The sequence below is a fragment of the Oratosquilla oratoria genome, chromosome 20 (genome assembly GCF_046742065.1).
Source record: "Oratosquilla oratoria isolate Oo_2021 chromosome 20, ASM4674206v1, whole genome shotgun sequence".
NCBI lineage: Eukaryota > Metazoa > Arthropoda > Malacostraca > Stomatopoda > Squillidae > Oratosquilla > Oratosquilla oratoria.
Window position 1 is genome coordinate 21,634,253 of NC_134796.1, and position 18,556 is coordinate 21,652,808.

General features: G+C 39.0%; 1 protein-coding gene across 1 annotated transcript in view; it reads left to right on the forward strand.

The window, feature by feature from the left end:
- The first annotated feature begins 1,265 nt into the window (after positions 1 to 1,265).
- The window catches only part of EMC5 (ER membrane protein complex subunit 5), a 73,208-nt gene continuing 55,917 nt past the window's right edge, over positions 1,266 to 18,556 (forward strand). Inside the window, exons 1-2 of the mRNA XM_076203705.1 lie at positions 1,266 to 1,418; positions 11,535 to 11,587. Of these exons, the coding sequence (XP_076059820.1) occupies positions 1,340 to 1,418; positions 11,535 to 11,587 (132 nt within the window). The 5' untranslated portion in view covers positions 1,266 to 1,339. The remainder of the gene's footprint in view (positions 1,419 to 11,534; positions 11,588 to 18,556) is intronic.

Sequence of the window (18,556 nt, forward strand, 5' to 3'; positions counted from 1 at the left end):
CATCAAAAGCAACGACCTTCCATGGTGTCGAAGTTCTCGAAGCTGCCGAAGTTCTCGATAATAATCCAACAAATGATGAAATTGCAGCAATATTTGTCGGTGATGATGGAGCACCTCCTGTCCAGCGTGACATTATAGTGTACCCTGAAGGACAACAGAGGGAGAGGATATCCTACCTCTCTTGCCATCTTGATCCAATGATTTACCCTCTTCTCTTTCGTGTAATTTACACGGGTTCCGCTAGTTATTATTATTATTATTATTATTATTATTATTATTATTATTATTATTATTATTATTATTATTATTATTATTATTATTATTATTATTATTACTATTATTATTATTATCATTATTATTATTAATATCATTATCATTATCATTATCATTATTATTAATTAATATTATTATCATTATTATTATTATTATTATCATTATTATTATTACTATTATTGATATTATTATTATCATTATTAGTTATTATTATTAGTTATTATTATTAGTTATTATTATTAGTTATTATTATTAGTTAGTTATTATTATTATCAATTATTATTATTATTATTATTATTATTATTATTATTATTATCATTATTATTATTATTATTATTATTATTATTAATTAATTATTATTATTATTATTATTATTATTATTATTATTATTATTATTATTATTATTATTATTATTATTATTATTATTATTATTATTATTATTATTATTGTTGTTATCATTATTACCCGGTATTATTATTATAACTATATTGTTTCTTTTGTCATTATTCGAGATGACTGTGTTGTAGAATTCGAGTAAGTCACACAAGAACGTTTCTGTCTGAATTCATGTTGTACAAGAATAAAATATCTTAATTAAGTATTTAGTATCATACTATATTTTCATATCATAAATGTATACAGAATAAGAATTGTCTTTGAATGTCTTGACCACAATAAATTACTTCGATCATCATACTAGGGTGGTAATTTAGAAAATCTGAATCCTAGGCTTAATCTACTAATTCTCATAGTGTTTATACCGTATTATGTGTTGATATACATAATATTCGTTTTTCCAATTATATTTAGGGTATTCAGTGGAGGAAATTTTATTCATTATATTTAATATTGTCGTACGATATGATTAAACTTTTGTGCATTAGGTTATTTTATGTTATTTGATAATTAATCAAAGTAATAGTCATATGCTAATACACGACAAATTCTGTTATGTTGGTTTTTATGCCACTCCCTAACCTGAATAAAGATTTTTTACATTATTTGTTGTTGACAAATGTAATGTTTGGCTCTACATGTCAGGCTCCTGAGTGCCAAAATTGTAAACATGTCAGCGTTGTGGTCAAAAGGAATTTTTCTTGCCGGCATATTATCGATGCTTCACACAGCATATTCAGCAGCCCAACGTAAGTTCTGTATAAAATTTTGTTCATGGGTACATTATTAAAATTCGTTTTTCACAATATTCTGAATGAATTATTCTAAATAAAGTGGAAGGCCATCTGCCTACCTTGCGGCTTAATTTGGCACACAGGAGTATTAAGGGATTTAGAGGATGTACATTATCTTCTATCCTTCTGGGTACACTCCCTGTACCTACTGCCAGTTCATAAGACCATAATTTTTTTTCCATCGCAGTACTTTGAACACTGCACTCAAATGCAATCTTGGGTTTGGTAGGTTTGTGACGGAAATTGTACTAAATCTAAAATGATTAAGTATCATTAAGGCCAAAGTTATTTTCTCCGGTTGGCGAAAATACTAATATCACTATTTTTCACCTCGGTGAAGATACCTGGAGCCCAGAAATTGAATCCAATTACAAAAATAAAGTAGATATTTAGTTGTGCACACCTACGTGATATAGCAATAGAAAATTAATCATTTTGTAAAATATAATATATAAACTTAATATATAATTTTCTTGGCAGAAATCAATAACAAAAAAGTTGCTAAAACCAATTTACTAATGAACAAAGTTGCAGCGGTTGAATGATACGCCATGTTTGTTTTGATAAATGGCAAGGTCAAAGAAATGAAAGGATGGTAAATTTGTCTATTCTAACCTAACCTACTTAACCTACATGACCTAACCTAAATTTAGTAATTCGGTACCTCAAATTCTAAAGATCACCCGAGTCATCGTTATCGTCATGGATGCTGATGTTGTACCTCGAACAATTTACAGACAATGGCAGAACCCTGTGTTCTCTCATAAAGTCCAAGGAAGCCCTATTGTCTTTGTAACAGCGCTTATTAACGTCACCTGGAGTTAAAGAACACCTGGTCCACAATGTGGAAACCATCATCTAATTGAAAGTGACTTGACTGGACAGAAGAAAGTGGCTTTGTTCATTAGTAGATTTGCTTGTAGCAAGGTTTTTTGTTATATATTTTTTCCAAGAAAATTGCATATTATGTTCATGTATTATAATTCACAAAATTCATATTTAATTTTCTAATGTTATGTCGCATAGGTGTGCACAACTAATACCAAAAACAACACCAAGAGGAAATAGAAAAACCTGCCATACCCACATTGACCATACAGTCAATATCCCAGAAATTCTAAGCACTATGACTATGCCTTCAACATCACAGAAGTATGTACCAACCCTGTGAGCTCAGGGGACATCACAGCAGAAGAGCTAACCAAACAAATAAGAAAAATTAAAAATGGTAAAGCAGCAGGTCCAAATGGCTTAAGCATTGAAATGTTTGAAGAAATAAAGACATCAAAGTCAAGTAAAACTCATTGCAGGCTACAATTCATTAGTCAGGCAAAACAGAGTACCTCAAAACTGGAAGACCTCAAAAACAAAGCTCATCCCAAAAACACAAAACCCACAAACCAAGGACTTCAGACCAATAGCCCTACTAGACACATCTTACAAAATACTAATGGGTATTATCAAAGAAAAATTAGAAAAACACCACTAAAATCAAAACCTACTTGAAACACAAAATAACTGACAACATCTTCATGCTACAATACATCACAGAAAGTTACAAGAATAGAAAAAAACTGATCGTCATCTCAATAGATTTCACCAAGTCCTTAGACAGTGTAAGAAGGGAAACCCTATTAAAAGCACTAAAAAATTAAAACATCCATCCAGACATCATATATTAATAGCCAACATATACCAAGGAGATGATACCAAGATAATGATAAATAACAAGGATACATGCAAAATACAAGTCACCAGTGGTATCAGACAAGGATGCAATGGCTCCACTACACTTTTTCTATTGATGACATAACTGATCATCAGCTGCTTAGACCTCCACCTAGTAGGCTTCAAAGACATACATACATACATATACCAAGGCTTTTTCCCCCTTACAAGGGGGGTAGCCAGAAAGAAAAAGGCATAAAATCATTCCCACCCATTCCATCCCTGAATACACTCTACACCCCTCCACCCTCCCTCTTATCTTAGCACCTCCTGAATGACAGGTCATCCCTGCACCTTGTCCACTGCCCTGGGTCAGAAGCAGTGTCGCAAGACACAGCACATCCACAGCAAAGCCGCTTCATTAAATTGGCGACCCCCCCTCTCCGTCCCCCCATTGCATAAAATGAGAGGACGGGGAGAAATCCCTTTGGGCTGCATCAAATTTTGCTCACACATACTACCTCACCCCCCATCCACCCGCCCATTCCACCTCATGCAATCACAACATCATCCATATACAACCATTCTCCATTCACCCCTGTCTTCTGTCCTCTCCCGTCCTTCCTCAACAGACATTCCCCTCTTCCCCAAAGCCCCCTTCACCCCATCCATCCACCTCATCCTAGGACGTCCCCTCATGTTCACTCCCTCCGTAAGACAAAAAATGGCAGATTAGCTAGATGGGCATTAGCACTCCAAGGGTATAATCTAAGTATTCAACATATTCCAGGAAAGTCTAATGTGGTAGCTGACGCCTTGTCGCACCCTGACACAAAATGTTCAGGCCTTGTTTCACAGGTCTGAACATTTTTCTCCAGTGAAGGGGGATATATGTTATGTTTCCATTGTGATCATGGTGGAAATGTATTACACATGGAAGACGATGGCAGTGGAGGAACAAAGGACTCATTTTTCACTGCGACCTATATGGACGCAGATATTACGCATGAAGACAATGTAGAAGACTTGAAGGTTGGCAGCGGAGGAGTACAAAATCAGGGCCTTCTCCCAGCAGAGGTCAGAGGGCATGTAAATCAAATAAAGAATCAAAATAGGACCCACACTTCCATACCCCATTGCTTATATGTTTTAGATAAGTATTACTGACTATAGTGTTAGCCCTCTTCACACAAAAATAAAGATACTGGTAAATTGTGTGGAGCTGGGTAAATAGAAATAGGATAGGTTACATAGACATATATTGGCACCTGTGTCATGGCACTAGTGTTGTATGGTGCACGACCACTTTAAGAGGCTGATTACCATGCCCACACTCTGTTCCCACCAATTACTTAGTAAGATTAACTCGTATAATTATGTAGACAGTAAATTTTAGTGATTGCACTCCACCATCTTTCTTTATCCCAGTGAAGTTAAATTGATTGTAAGAGGCTAAATGTCGACCTAGGATTCTGGATTGCAGGAACTACTCGAGTCATGGGTTATGATTCAATGTATCAACTCAAATACAGGGCCTAGGATGTGACACTTGTGATAGTTCAGTTTGGATTGTCTGCTGGTCTGCTCCTCTGGTGCTGTATCAATAGCAATTTTGAAGCACAAGGCAGCATGCTTACTCCTTCCCTGTGGTGCCAAGTACCTTAAAGCCTCTACTTCATAGTCAGTTTTGGAAAAAATTAAATCCAGTCTTGATGGGTTGCTAGTGTTCCTCATGTGTGTCCACTCAGTAACATTTTGTGTCCAGAAGCAGTTGTTTATAGTCTCCAGAAATCTTGAGGCTTGGCCCTAATTCGACGTTCCCTCCTGAACTCTATTATCTTCCCAGATGATGTTACCCAGGTTAAAGTCACCACACACTAGGATTTGTTTGTCTCCTGATATTTCCTCACACTTTTTGACTACATCACAGTCCTGGTCATTGTTTTCCACTGAGGAGGATGGGGGTCTATACACTGTTCCTATGATTATATTCTTTCCACTTTTGATTTTCAATTCACACCATACAATTTCTTGTACTTTGTGATTATTTAATTCAGCCACTGAGGTGTCATCCACTGTGAGGTTTTTCTTTATTAGTATTGACACTCCTCCTGGTGCATTTTGGCCAGTTCTATCTCTCCTTATTATAGTGTACTTGTCTGTATCATACAGATTTTGGTTCAGCATGTCTTTATTGCTCTTTGTTTCAGTTAGGCAAATTATGTCTGGGTTCTCATCATCTATGAGAGATTCTAGTTCAGCTGTCTTGTTCCGAAGTCCATCTAGATTGGTGTATATACATTTTAAGTCCGTGTTTTTTCTACCTGTATTTGCGTTGCCGAAATTTCCGTATGGAGCTTCCTCAAGGTACTCTTACCACTTTGTTCTCCTTGTAATCCACAACCCACTTGAAATCTTCATTTTTATCCTCTTCCTCATTCTTCTTTATGGCCAGTTCTATCAGTTTCTTTCTCTCTTCCCTATCTGCCTTTGTTTTATCTCTGAAGATCCTAATCTTCTTGGCAGTACTACTTCCACAAGTTTCCAGTTTGGGTGAAGCTCTGGCAACTGTGCCTACCATTTCTTCTGTTGCAAACCTTCCTCGAAGGAGTCCTGGTTCCTGGTTGTTTTGCTGCTGTTCCTTTTGTCCAGGATTCCTCCTCTCGTAGAGTCTGGTGGGGTCAACAATCTTGAACTCATCTTACCTCAGCCATGTGCTCTGTGACAGATTTCCTCTGCCTTCCCAATTTCCATGTTGTCTGTGTCAAGCTCAGGGACACAAGCTAATACTAGGTTCTTGGCCCTAAATAGTTTGTCCTTCTCTGTGTCTAGTGCTGCTGTCACCTCAAAGAACACAAATGACATCTTCAGCAAAGCAAATTCATTTGCTAATCAAACAGCCTCAATAATGGTAAGAAGCTGCAACAGGATCAGCATCGGCAAAGTGTTCTGGAAAAATGTCGCCATCCCTAGTCTACTCCACTCAACTGGAGCAATCTTTTTCACAAAAAGTGAACTCAACAGGCTGTAGACAGTAGAGAACAAGGCATACAAAATAATATTCAGAGCACCACACTACAAACCAGCAGCAGCCCTGAGAGCAGAGAACAGAATTTCCTCAGCTTATACTAAAGATATGCAAAACAAGCTCTCATACACCAGATGCATCATTGGAGATGGGGGAACATCCTAGTCAAGCTCATTTTTCAAGACCTGAAAGACGAGAAATTACTTGGCCAAGCAACTTCGATCGTACTTGCAAAAGCTGAACTTAAACCTAGAGGGTCTCAAAATTATTAAAAAAAAAAAATCAAATCCCGGATAAATGATATTGACACAGACATGGAAAGCCAAACTGGCAAGTAAACCCTCCTTATGACACTACAGGTGATGGAAATCGGAAATAAAAACGGAAGACGAAATTTATGAAAATAACCTGGACTCTGCCATTCCATTCTGTGCCAGGACAAACACACTGAAACTTACTTGAAACCAACACACAAACCAAGACACAAGCTGTCCTGTATATGGGCAGAGTGAAGAAAACCTCAAGCATTTCTTACTAGAGTGCAATGAGCTATCATTGATCGGAGCCCAAAACTAACTGCTTCAACAACCATCTGGAAAACAAAGATGCAATCCTCAAGAAACTATTAATGTTCAATGCTAAAGCAGAAAACCTGGAAGCAAACTGACAAACAATACATAACCTCCGGAAATACAGAGCAACCAAAGTCCGAAATTTAGCGAAGCCAAACCCAAAACAGACTAGAGGTGCAGAAGCCAAGGCATTCACACCACCACCACCACCTTTAAAAGATACTGGTACTGTAGCGTCTTGATTTATTCAATAAAAGGTTAAAACTCAACATGTATTGCAAATATTTCCTTGTACACTGTCATCACTGGAGTGACTGATGTAAGTAGTATGAAACCATCTGCCACAGTCTTTGGCACAATCTGCCCACTATGTCAACAGTTCACAGCTCACTTCTCGAGGTGAATCTTCCCTGGTACAGATGCACCAAATGTCTTCCGTAATCATGCTTGGATCATCCACAGTCTCCTCTTCTGATATATTTGATACTGGTTGTTTTGCTACCTTCTTAGAAAATACAAGGGACTTAGGTCTTCATCCTTATTACCATACTGAACTGTTGTGTATTTACTGAGGAACTGCTAGTAATGTTCATCATCTAGAATGGCATTGTGAAAACACAGTTGACGAATGCACTCAAACATAGAGGAAGATGCACACAGAAGATGTTTAAGTTTGCTGTTTTCTGATTCAATTCTATTATTTATATCATTGCCAAAGGTAATAGTACCCTATCAGAGATATGTCACCCACATTTGCTTGTAGTTCTGCCAGTTCTTTGATATATATTGATGCAACTCCTCGTACATCTCTGCCAAATTGGTCATTATAGAATCAAAAGCTTCAACACCTTTGGCATAAACCAGAACCTTAAGTTGAGCAAAGACTTCATTTTTCTTATCAACAGGCAACAGTAACTCAGAAACTTTCTTCTTGAAATATTTTAGAACATGAAAATAGCAGAGAAGAACACTGGCAGCAGGCAGAGAATTCTGTACAGCATCAGTCTTGTTTTGGTCTTTGTCAAACATCACAGTGCAGTTCTTTCATGTATCTTCACACGTTTTTAAGTGAAGACAGTATTGCTCTTATCATGTCTCCTGTTTCACTTCACACAAAAGCATAGAAAACTGCATGTCCTCACCCTAAATTATCTTGGATAAGGATAATGTAGAGTGGGTAGTTGTACTTATTAACTTTATATGTGCCATCCATAAGAATTAGTTCTGGGAACTGACCATACAGGTTGATCATTTCTTTTGTAACAAAGGAAATCATCTGTATTACTCCATCATCATCAATTAATACTTCAATCTTACCCTTACCCTCCATATCTTTCACTACTTCACAAAGTTCATCATAGTAAGTTTGGAGGAAAATTCAAAGCATAAGTGTTGGGTTTGTACAGGTAGGCCTATATGAGAATGAGGTGTGTTTACTGTCTGACAGCTCACAGTGGACTGAGTGCAATGAATGTTAAAGTTTCCAACCCACCAACCAAACCTACAACAACAAACCAATTAATGAACCACAATGAAATATCTTTTATGAGTTTTTAAATTAAATCTTTTAGTAAGTTTGGAGGATAATTCAAAGCATAAGTGTTGGGTTTGCACTTGTTGACTGGCCGTGCGTTCACAGTGGAGTGAGTGCAATGAATGTTAAAGTTTCCAACCCACCAATCAAACCAACAATAACAAACCAATTAATGAACCACAATGAAATACAGTCAACTCCCCATTAACACAAGGGTTACATTCCTGGAGATGTTGTGTTAATGGAAATCGTGTTAACGGAACATAATTTCTCCATAAGAAATAATGGTAATAGTGGGGGTTACATTCCTGGACAATGGGAAAGTCCGTCTATTTTGGGACTTTATTACTAAAAATCCTAAACAAACACACTATTAATAACTTTGAAAGTTACAGAAACAATAAAAACACACATTCTTACTATATTGGTATTTATTGTGCGGTAAAATAAAAAATGTTATGCATCTAAACATTATGACGCATCATTACCATCACTGTCGCTTGCCGTGCTCCCGTCCCCAACCTCACTCCCCTCTCCTTCCTCACCCCACTCTGCCTCCTCACTCTGCTCTCCCTCCTCGCCTCGCCCTGCCTCCTCACCTCCCTCTCCCTCCTCGCCTTGCCCTGCCTCCTCTTCCTTGACTGTCTTTTTTTTTAAAGAAATGGTGGAGTTTCATCTGTGTCATCTTTTTCTGCTTTTGATCTAACATCACTTTGTAACAGTTCAGCTCCAACATAACTTTTCTGGCCACTGTTGCACTTCTGTTAATATTTGGATCTTTGGCTTCCAAGATATCCAGTCCTTCTCGTATAAATGAGAGTGCTTTTTCGAGATCACTTTTGGTCAAGATTCTCTCGGGCTCTGGGGTTTCTGATATAGGCCGAGATGCAGCTGCCTCTAACTCTGTATTCTGTATTATCTCCATCTCTGACAGTTCTTCATTAGTCAGCTCCACTGTGTGCGATTCTAGCAGTTCATCAATGTCCTGCTCAAGTTGGTCAAACCCGGCTTCCCTGGCCTTGTCAAGACTTTCCTTGTTAGCTTTAGAGACATTTTCTTGGATGTCAAAGCCGACGAAATTGTACACCTACTGAGGACACAGATGTTTCCAAACCCCGTTTAGGCATTTTCTTTGCATTTTCTCCCAAGATTCTTTAATGAAGCGGAGAGCATCTTTGATGGTAAACTGCTTCCAATATTCCTTCACGGTCATCTTGTCCTTTTGTGTCCTGTCAACCATGTCAGTCAGGGTTGAACGTAGATAATACAACTTGAAGATTTTAATAATTCCTTGGTCACATGGCTGCAGAATGGAAGTGGTGTTTGGTGGCAAGAAAGTGAGCTGGATGTTGTTGGAGAGATTTTCTATTGACGGGGGATGGCTAGGAGCATTATCCAATTTCAAGAGAATCTTGAATGGAATCTCTTCCTTCTCGCAGTAAAGTTCTAACTCTTTCTCCAATTTCCCAAAGTAGTCCTTGAATATGTTCCGTGTCATCCATCCTTTTTTGTTGGAATACCAGTAGCAGGGTAGGAAGGTCTTGACGTAGCTCTGTGAAGACACAAGAACAAACAAAATTAGTTTAGTGTGCTGTATATTGTGAGTTGGTGACACAATTTTCTTTTTTTGTTTTGGGGCACGAAAAAAACGAGCATTTACAATCTTGGTAAAACTAATAATCAACATCCATACATACACACCTTCAATCCTCGTGGATTTTCCAAATGATAGACAAGGGCAGGTTTCAGCTTGCAGTCTCCTTCTGCATTGGCACTGAACATTCCTTGGAGGCCTTAAATCCAGGTGCAGTCATCTCCTCAACCAAGATATAGGTCTGGTTAGACAGTTTTTTCCAATATAGACCTGTCTCATCTATATTAAAAATTGATTGGAAGTGTAGCCACCTTCCTCGATGATGGTCTGGAGGGTAGCCAGATATGTTTTGGCTACTTTCACATTGGCAGATGCAGCTTCCCCAGTCATTTTAAGATTATGGAAGCCATATCGTTTCTTGAACCTAGAGAACCACCCAGAATTGGCATTGAAGGTCTTGGCTTTGTCGTTGTCTTCCTCATTCTCATCTTGCACATCCTGGTAGAGACTTAAAGCTTTAGCTTATATGATGGCCATGCTGATAGGGACATTATGCTTTTTTTGGTTTTGGATCCATTGTGCCAATAACTTCTCCATCCTCTCCATCTTCATGGATCTTGCTCGGGAACATTGTGAAGAGGAGGCTGATGTACCAGCAACAGAACTGGCTCTGATCTTGTCAGCATTTGCCCTGATGGTCCGCAAAGTGCTCTCATTCAGTCCAGTAGCATAAACAATAACAGAAGTTCTTTCACCCCAATCATAATGATCCAACACTTCTAACTTCTTTTCTATGGTCACAAGTTTTCTTGACCTCTTTGCTGCACTCTCCTTTGGGGTACCAAGACACTTGGGTGCCATAGTACACAAATTTATGTAACACAAAACTTTGAGAAAATAGTTTATGAGTTCCACACGCTGTGAGGGCTGGCTTCACACTGAGGACAAGAGGCAGAGAGCGGGTGTGCGGGAGTCAGAGCGTCTCTCCCGCACTCTGGTGGCGAGATATTCAACTACAGTAGGCGGGAAATTCAACTCACGTAACATCGGACATTTTGTGTTATCAGAATGTATATTAATAAATTTTAAGTCATGTAAGATCAAAATTGTGTTAACGGCGAGTTGACTTTACGATGAAAATGGATAAGGGATCACAAAATGGACACAATAGCTCAAAAATTATGTCAGATCACACAGAACTAGCAACTCACTTGTCACACACATAGACAAAACAGGACACCTACCTGATTGGAAGAAAACATAGAAATACTACACCAAGGACTCAGCAAGAAGATGAGAAAAACCCTAGAAGTGTAGAAATTTATAACAACCAAGGTGAATTCATCACATGGTCTCTCCCAGCAGCAACATTAGCGATCAACTATTGGAGATGAAGAGGGAGGAACAAACAACCCATGTAACATCTGTATATCTGTCTTTCAAATGTAGTTACTTTGAAAAGACCAGTCTAAATGTTGGTAATAAAAACTCAGTTTCTCATATGTTTCCATTTCCCCCCGTCCTCAAATTGTCATGATGAATAATCATCGCATGCATATAATTATGTACTGTATGGGTGTATGTACCCATACAATGATTGTTGTATGAATAATTTAGTAGAATCTTCAATGGTAATATTTTATTGACAGTAATATTTTGGTTTTAATTTCAACAGATCGGTCTTATCTACGAATCACTGAACAAGATTTCACATGGCTTCCTGCAGATGTGAGTACATCATCAACCAGTTCAGTTGTTGATAATAAATTAATATTAATATCTGATTGTGCTAGCTTAGTAAATGGTAAATGACGTGCAGGTGGGTATTGATTGTTTAAGTGTATGACTCTGTGAGTGGTGCAGTATTGTTGGCAATGATAAGGTCAGTGACGTGCCAGTTTTTACCTAGTTGTATTATATGAGAAGGGAGCTATGCTCATAGTGACCCTTCTTTGTATCTTTCAGCATCTAGTTTGTTCTTAAATTCTTGTATGGTTTTTGCACATACTATTTTTTCAACCAATTTATTCCAGATATCTATCACTCTGTGTGGAAAACTATTCTTTTTCAGATCTTTTCTATAACTATACTTTTTGAGTTTCTTTTTATGTCCTCTTGTTTTTCTTCTGTCCCACTTTAATAAATCTTCTCTATCAAGGACTTCCATTCCTTTCATGATTCTGTAAATGGCCAGTAGATCTCCTCTTTCTCTTCTTTGTTTCAGGGTTGTTAGTTCCAGTTTGGACAATCTTTGTTCGTATGTCAATTTTGAAAGTGTTGGTACTACCTTTGTCATTGCTCTTTGGATTCATTCTAATTTCTTTATATTCTATTTTGTGTTAGGTGTCCATAGTGTTGCAGTGTACTCCAATCTTGGTCGTATCAGCGTGACTAATATTTTCTTTACCATTTCCTCATCCATGTAGTTAAAGGTCACCTTTATTGTTCTTAGTAAATTGTAGGTTTCTCTGACCATTTTGTTTATATGCTTGTCTGGTGACATGTCTTTGTTAATAATTACTCCCAGGTCCTTTTCCGAGCTACCTTTTTTACTTCTTTTGTACCAACCTTATATTGCCCTGATATTCTATTCTTACTTTTTTCAAACTCTATTATACTGCATTTCTTGATGTTGAAGTTCACTTCCCACTTTTGGCTCCATTTCCAGACTTTGTCCAGATCTCTCTGAAGTGATTCACAGTCTTTCTCTGTACTTATTTTCTTTAGTGGATGCTCCACAATGACATTGATCAACAACTTAGTCCAGTACCCAGGCTTTGCATGTTTTAAAGTGTTGATGCAAGAACATAGTCCTGCTTTACAAATGAATTAATAGAAAAGAAACCAGAAACAACTCCAGCCCACTTCACAATATTGTCCCAGAGTGTAGGCCAGACATGTAGTCAATAATCCTCACAGGAATCCCATGTATCTGCAGAAGATCCTATAGCATTCTAAACTACACTTAACCAAATGTATTCTTGAGATCAGTGTAGGCTACAAACAACCTCAATAAACATATCCATGCTCTATAAGAATATGAAGCACTGAGGTTTGATCAGTTGAGGACTTCAAGTGTGAAACCAGATGCTCAGACTTCTAGATCTTTAACAGACTGGAGAAAATCCATGCCAGCAACTGATGGGGTGAGCACCTTGCCTGGTACACTGAGTAATGTAATACTATGGGGTAATTTTTGTAGTCCTGCTGGTCCCCCTTCCAGACTGAGTTAACCAACCCCTTTTTCTACTCGGAGGGAATAGTACCTGACTGCCAAATGGCAGACAACACTGCAAACAACCCACAGATCAAGACCTCACTTCCAGCTTCCAGCAAGCATGAGAGTTTCTTTCATCTGGGAGTGAATCATCTTTTGTGAGCTGAACGCCAGCCAGGGGAAGCCAGCCACTTTGAGGGTTGGTCATGTGTAACTGCTCAGTGTACTCAGCACAAGCTCTGCATCCATCCATGTCAGCCATTAGTTGCTGCTCATCAGTTGATAAAACAGTGTTCACATGAATCATAGATTTTGAGTTGTTTCTTCAGGGCTTGTGCACTGGTAGCATAGTTGAAAGCATGCTGGTCTTATACTAGTTGTGGGTTTGAATCCTGCAATTCTTCCCAATTACCAGCAGTGAATGTTACTTACCTGCCCCAACAGTCCAAGAAGGGCATAGGGCAAAGGTGACAACTTCAGCTGCAGCTACACACCCCCTGGTTCCTCACCTTTTGTACTGGCTGGTGGCGTAATCAGAAGCATGCTGGTCTCATATTCGCTCATTGTGGATTTGAATCCTACACTTCATGCTAATTCCCAGCAGTGATTGTAACCTGGCCCAACAGTCCAAGTGCATAGGGCAAAGGTGACAGCTTTGGCTGCAACTACACAATTCCTGATGGATGCTCCTCACCACCTTCTTCAGGGTTTGGTAAGCACGTCAGAGGTCATTTGCTTTGAGATAACCCGTTCTGTTCTGCTGTTCCAGAGTCCTATATTAGTCCAGGCCCCCTGCCAGTCTGGCAGTATGACTCATCTCTTTATTCTTCAATGTCTTACATGATACCACACAGCACCTCAAACTTGAAAACACTCCAATGCACTGCTCAGCCGCTTTCAGAGTTTCATGTTTGAAGGTTGTCCTCAGTTCTTTAGAGTTGCTCAGGGTGCCAACCGCTTTGAATCAATTTGAAAGGACTACAGTACCATGTACTCCCAAACACATGCACCATTTGAGCAGGGTCCAGCCAAAGAAGAGGAACTCGACAAGGACACTTGTGTGAAGGAAGTCGATTTGTCACTGTCTTGCGAGGGCCCAACTGAAGACGAATGGGCCCGGGACGACGTCATCAAGTAGCCAAGGTCCTTCCACCACATCGAGGCTGTGGACTCTACTCCTCCTCCTACGCCCATGTTGTCAGACCTGACCACTTCGGAGGCACACGTGACGACGCATGCCACTTCATCGCCGCCGCCTCCGTCCTACGCCCAGATAGTTGCCCGGGGCACTTGGGGACACCCTGGGTCGGGCAGGACGAGGCCACCCACCAGACAAGCTCCTTCGCCAGCGTGTCCCTCCTCCTCTTCTCACCAAGGGCCCGCCATCATCGTCCCCAGGCCCTACGTCTGGGAAGGACCCCAGACGTACGCGCGGGTCCTCCAGACCACGCCTAGGAGGTGATCCCGAGCCGAAAGGACGCCGCCGCTGGAGGAGACAAGGAGACCTCCACCTCTGGCTCGCGCACAGCAACATCAGCAGCGAGGGACGTGACTACCAACAGATTCGGCGCCACAAGGAACTACGACAGACCGGCAGCGCCGAGGAGCAACTACTGGCACCGGGGCGGGGGTCCTCCTCCAGATCCTCCTCGAAGAGACAACGTCAGCGGGGGACAGTGGCGCGTCCCCTCGCTCAGGTCTCAGTGGGAGGACGACCTGAGACCACCAACCCCCACAGCCGGAGCCACCAAAGGATTCAAGGCCAACAAGTAGGCCAGAAGGAGAAACAGAAAATAAGTAAATGAAATGAAAATTAAACGTATTAAACACATTATATTCGTCAACTCTGTGACCGTGCGGGGTTTCCCCCTCAGCTGAATAAAATTGCCTGATGGCAGGCACTTTTCATTATGAAACTTCCCACACGTCGCCTGACCTTGATTAGCCTTGTTCCTTTGGGAAAAGAAAAAAATTCTCTTGCTACACCTTTCATTTCATTCCACCTTTCTCTCTCTCTCTCTCTCTCTCTCTCTCTCTCTTTCTCTCTCTTTCAAGAAAAAAAAAGAGAAAATCCCATCCCTGCTCCTAGATCTCCCTTCCCCACTTTGTTGGTAAATTGAGTTATCACCGCCAGGCCTGCACAGATCTTGAAACGCCCTCGCTCGCTGTTAACAACAGCCTTTGGGCGCACCATTTTCCGACTGACCACTCCCCTCCCCCACCTCACCCTCACCCTCCCACAAATGCCAATCCTTAACTAGCTGCAGAAGATTAGGGCACAAAGACCCAAATCTACCGAACCATTTTTCCATGCATCTTTTTTTCCTTCTCCTCCTTTCTGTCTTTTATTTTTTTTTATTTTGTATATTTATTTATTTGATTATTTTTTTATTTAATCCAGCTGACGGGAACCTTCTGCTGTAGTAAGATGAATGATGCTTGGGTTGAGTAATGAGATAAAAAAGTTTATCTGCTAGGTTGAGGAACAGCTCAACCTCTTTGTATTTTTTTTTTTTTTTTTTTAATCGTGTTTACATCATTCATTTTATTCAGAGACCACATCATTGCTTCCTATTCTAATCTGCAGCAGATTAGGCTCCTTGGTAACCCCCCACCCAATCCTTCCATCCACATAGTGAAAAAACTTTAAGTGTTCATTGACAATCTATATGGTTTGCTCAGTTGTTCTGATGTATTTGTCCGATGACAAGTTATCCTTGACCAACATTCATAGATCCTTCTCCTCTGCTTTTGTAAATATTTCACTTTCCCCCTTAAGTGCATTACATGCAAACATGTTAGTGTAGCTTGTTATTCCATCCATCATTATGAAGAGCATTATGGGTACCAATACTGGCCATTGTGAGACTCCATTGGTCAGTGGCTTCCATCCTAATATCTTACCCATATATTCCAAGAAATCCTTCATCCAGTTCAATAGGTTTTCATTTAGTCTTCTAACTTTTTTATGAATTGGTACCATATTAGACCTGTTTCAGTACTGTGGTAATACACATTCTTTTAATGAACATACAATTAGGCTGTGAATCATGTTTATCCAGTTGTTTTTGTTGTTGCTGTCATTCCCTAGACTGCTGAGCAGTCCATTCTCCCTGAGGAACACCATGGCTGGAATAGGGCTTTCCCACAAATCCTTCGTAATGAAGAGCAGAAGATTTTATTCCATATCTCCTTACAATTAACAGATCTCCTGCAACATGATTTCATTGCCACAGCTCAAAGTAGCCATTTACAAGAAAAGAAGCAGGAACTAAGTGAAGGTGAATTTGTAATTGTGAGAGACTTTTCAGAGAATTATTCTTTTATTGTGCAAGATGCAGCCCAGTCATTTCATTGGAATAATTGCCAAGCATCACTACATCCATTTGTTTTACTACAGTAAAAACGAGTTACAGCACCAAAGTTTTGTAGCAATTTCTGACTGTAATCAGCATGATGTCATTGCAATTCACCTTTTTCAAACAAGGCTAATAAATTTATTTTAGTCATCTTATAAAATCACAAAAATATTTTACTTCAGTGATGGGTGTGCTGCTCAATATAAGAATTGCAAGAACTTTGATAACCTTTGCTATCACAAGAATGATTTTGATATTGAAGCAGAATGGTATTTCTTTGCAACAAGCCATGGTAAAGGACCCTGCAATGGCATCAGTGGAACTGTGAAGAGGCTAGCCGCCAGAACAAGCCTTCAGAAAACGGAAGTTAATGCTGAACCTATTCTAGACCCTAAAGCACTCTTCAGTTTTGTAGTTAAAGCTCTTCCTTCAGTTACTATCACCTTCACAACACCAGAAAAACATGAAACTCACTGAAAAAAGTTGGTGAAGTGCTTTGACAATGCAAGAACCATTCCAGGTAACCTGGTTACCTAGCCATTTAGTTATTAAAGTCACATAGTCACTTAGTAATTTAGTGAACTACTACTACTACTAAGAAGTAATTTTTCTTGCCCCTGTAAGGGAAAGGGTTTAAGTGGGAAGTGCCACTCTAATGATGAACAAAGAAAGATTTATAATTTATGGGTTTATAAGATTCAAGATGGTTTTTTTTAACAAACTAATTAAATAAATAATAACTTAGCAAACTGAAAGCTTAGAATATAATTATGTACCTAATGTACACAGAAGATCCATTACATCAAGGCTGTCAGTGAGGAAGTCTTGGAAGTTAGCATATATTCGACTTCAACTATCACAAGATTGGAAAGAACCTCTATTCTTCAAAGCAACATAATTCCATTGGCATCTATAAAAGCGTTCTGTTTAGCTATCTATGATGAACACTGGTATCTCAAATGTGTCCTGGAGGTCAAGCATGAGAGCAGTGAAGTTTGGTTGAGCTTTCTTCACTCACAAGGCCCTACCAACTCATTTGTGTATCCTGAACCACCTGATTAACTTCTTGATGAAAGCTACCACTATGACAGATGTCCACAAATAGAGTAATATTGAAACATATATACACAATATACTGGTATATATTTTAAGTGAATTCAAACCATGATTTGAATCTTTAGGGCTCATTTCAGAATTATAGTCTTATCGCATATTAATTAATTTTCTTGAAAGGAAGAAAAATGAGGGTGGTACGAGACAAGAACTCAGATTGGGAAGATATGATAAGTGGAGTCCCTTGAGGCTCTGTATTGGCTATGATAATGTATGCTATTTATATAAATGATATGGATGAAGGTGTGGAATGTTATATGAACTTCTTTGCAGATGATGTGAAACTACTCAAGAGAGTAAGTACAGAGGAAGACTGCAAATCTTTTCAAGAAGACCTAGATAAAGCCTGGAAATAGAGTCAGAAATGCAAAGTGAACTTCAACATAAAGAAATGTAGCATAACAGAGTTTGGAAAAAGCAAAAATAAATTATCATGTCAATATAAAATTGGTACAAAGAAAGTAAAAAAAGTAAACTCCGAAAGAGACCAAGGAATACCTATCTCAAATGACATGACACAAGACAAACATGTCAACAAATTAGTCAGAGAAACTTTCGACTTGTTAAGATCAATGAAAGTAGTCTTTGATTACATGGATGAAGAAATGGTTAAGAAAATACCAGTTACACTGATAAGACCAAAATTGGAATATGCTGCGACACTATGGTCACATGGTTCCAAAGAAAATATAAAGAAACTAGAAAGAATTCAAAGAGCAACAAAGAAGATAGCGCCAACACTCTCCAATTTGACATACGGACAAAGATTGGATAAACTAAATCTACCAACCCTGGAATAAAGAAGAGAGAGGCGATTTGCTAACCATCTACAGACTTATGAAAGGAATGGAAATTCTTGATAGAGATTACTTACTAAAGTGGGACAGAAGAAAAACAAGAGGACATGAGAAGAAACTTAAGGACAGTTACAGAAGAGATCTGAAAAAGAATATCTTCCCACACAGAGTGTTAGATATCTGGAACAAACTAAATGAGGAAACAGTGAAT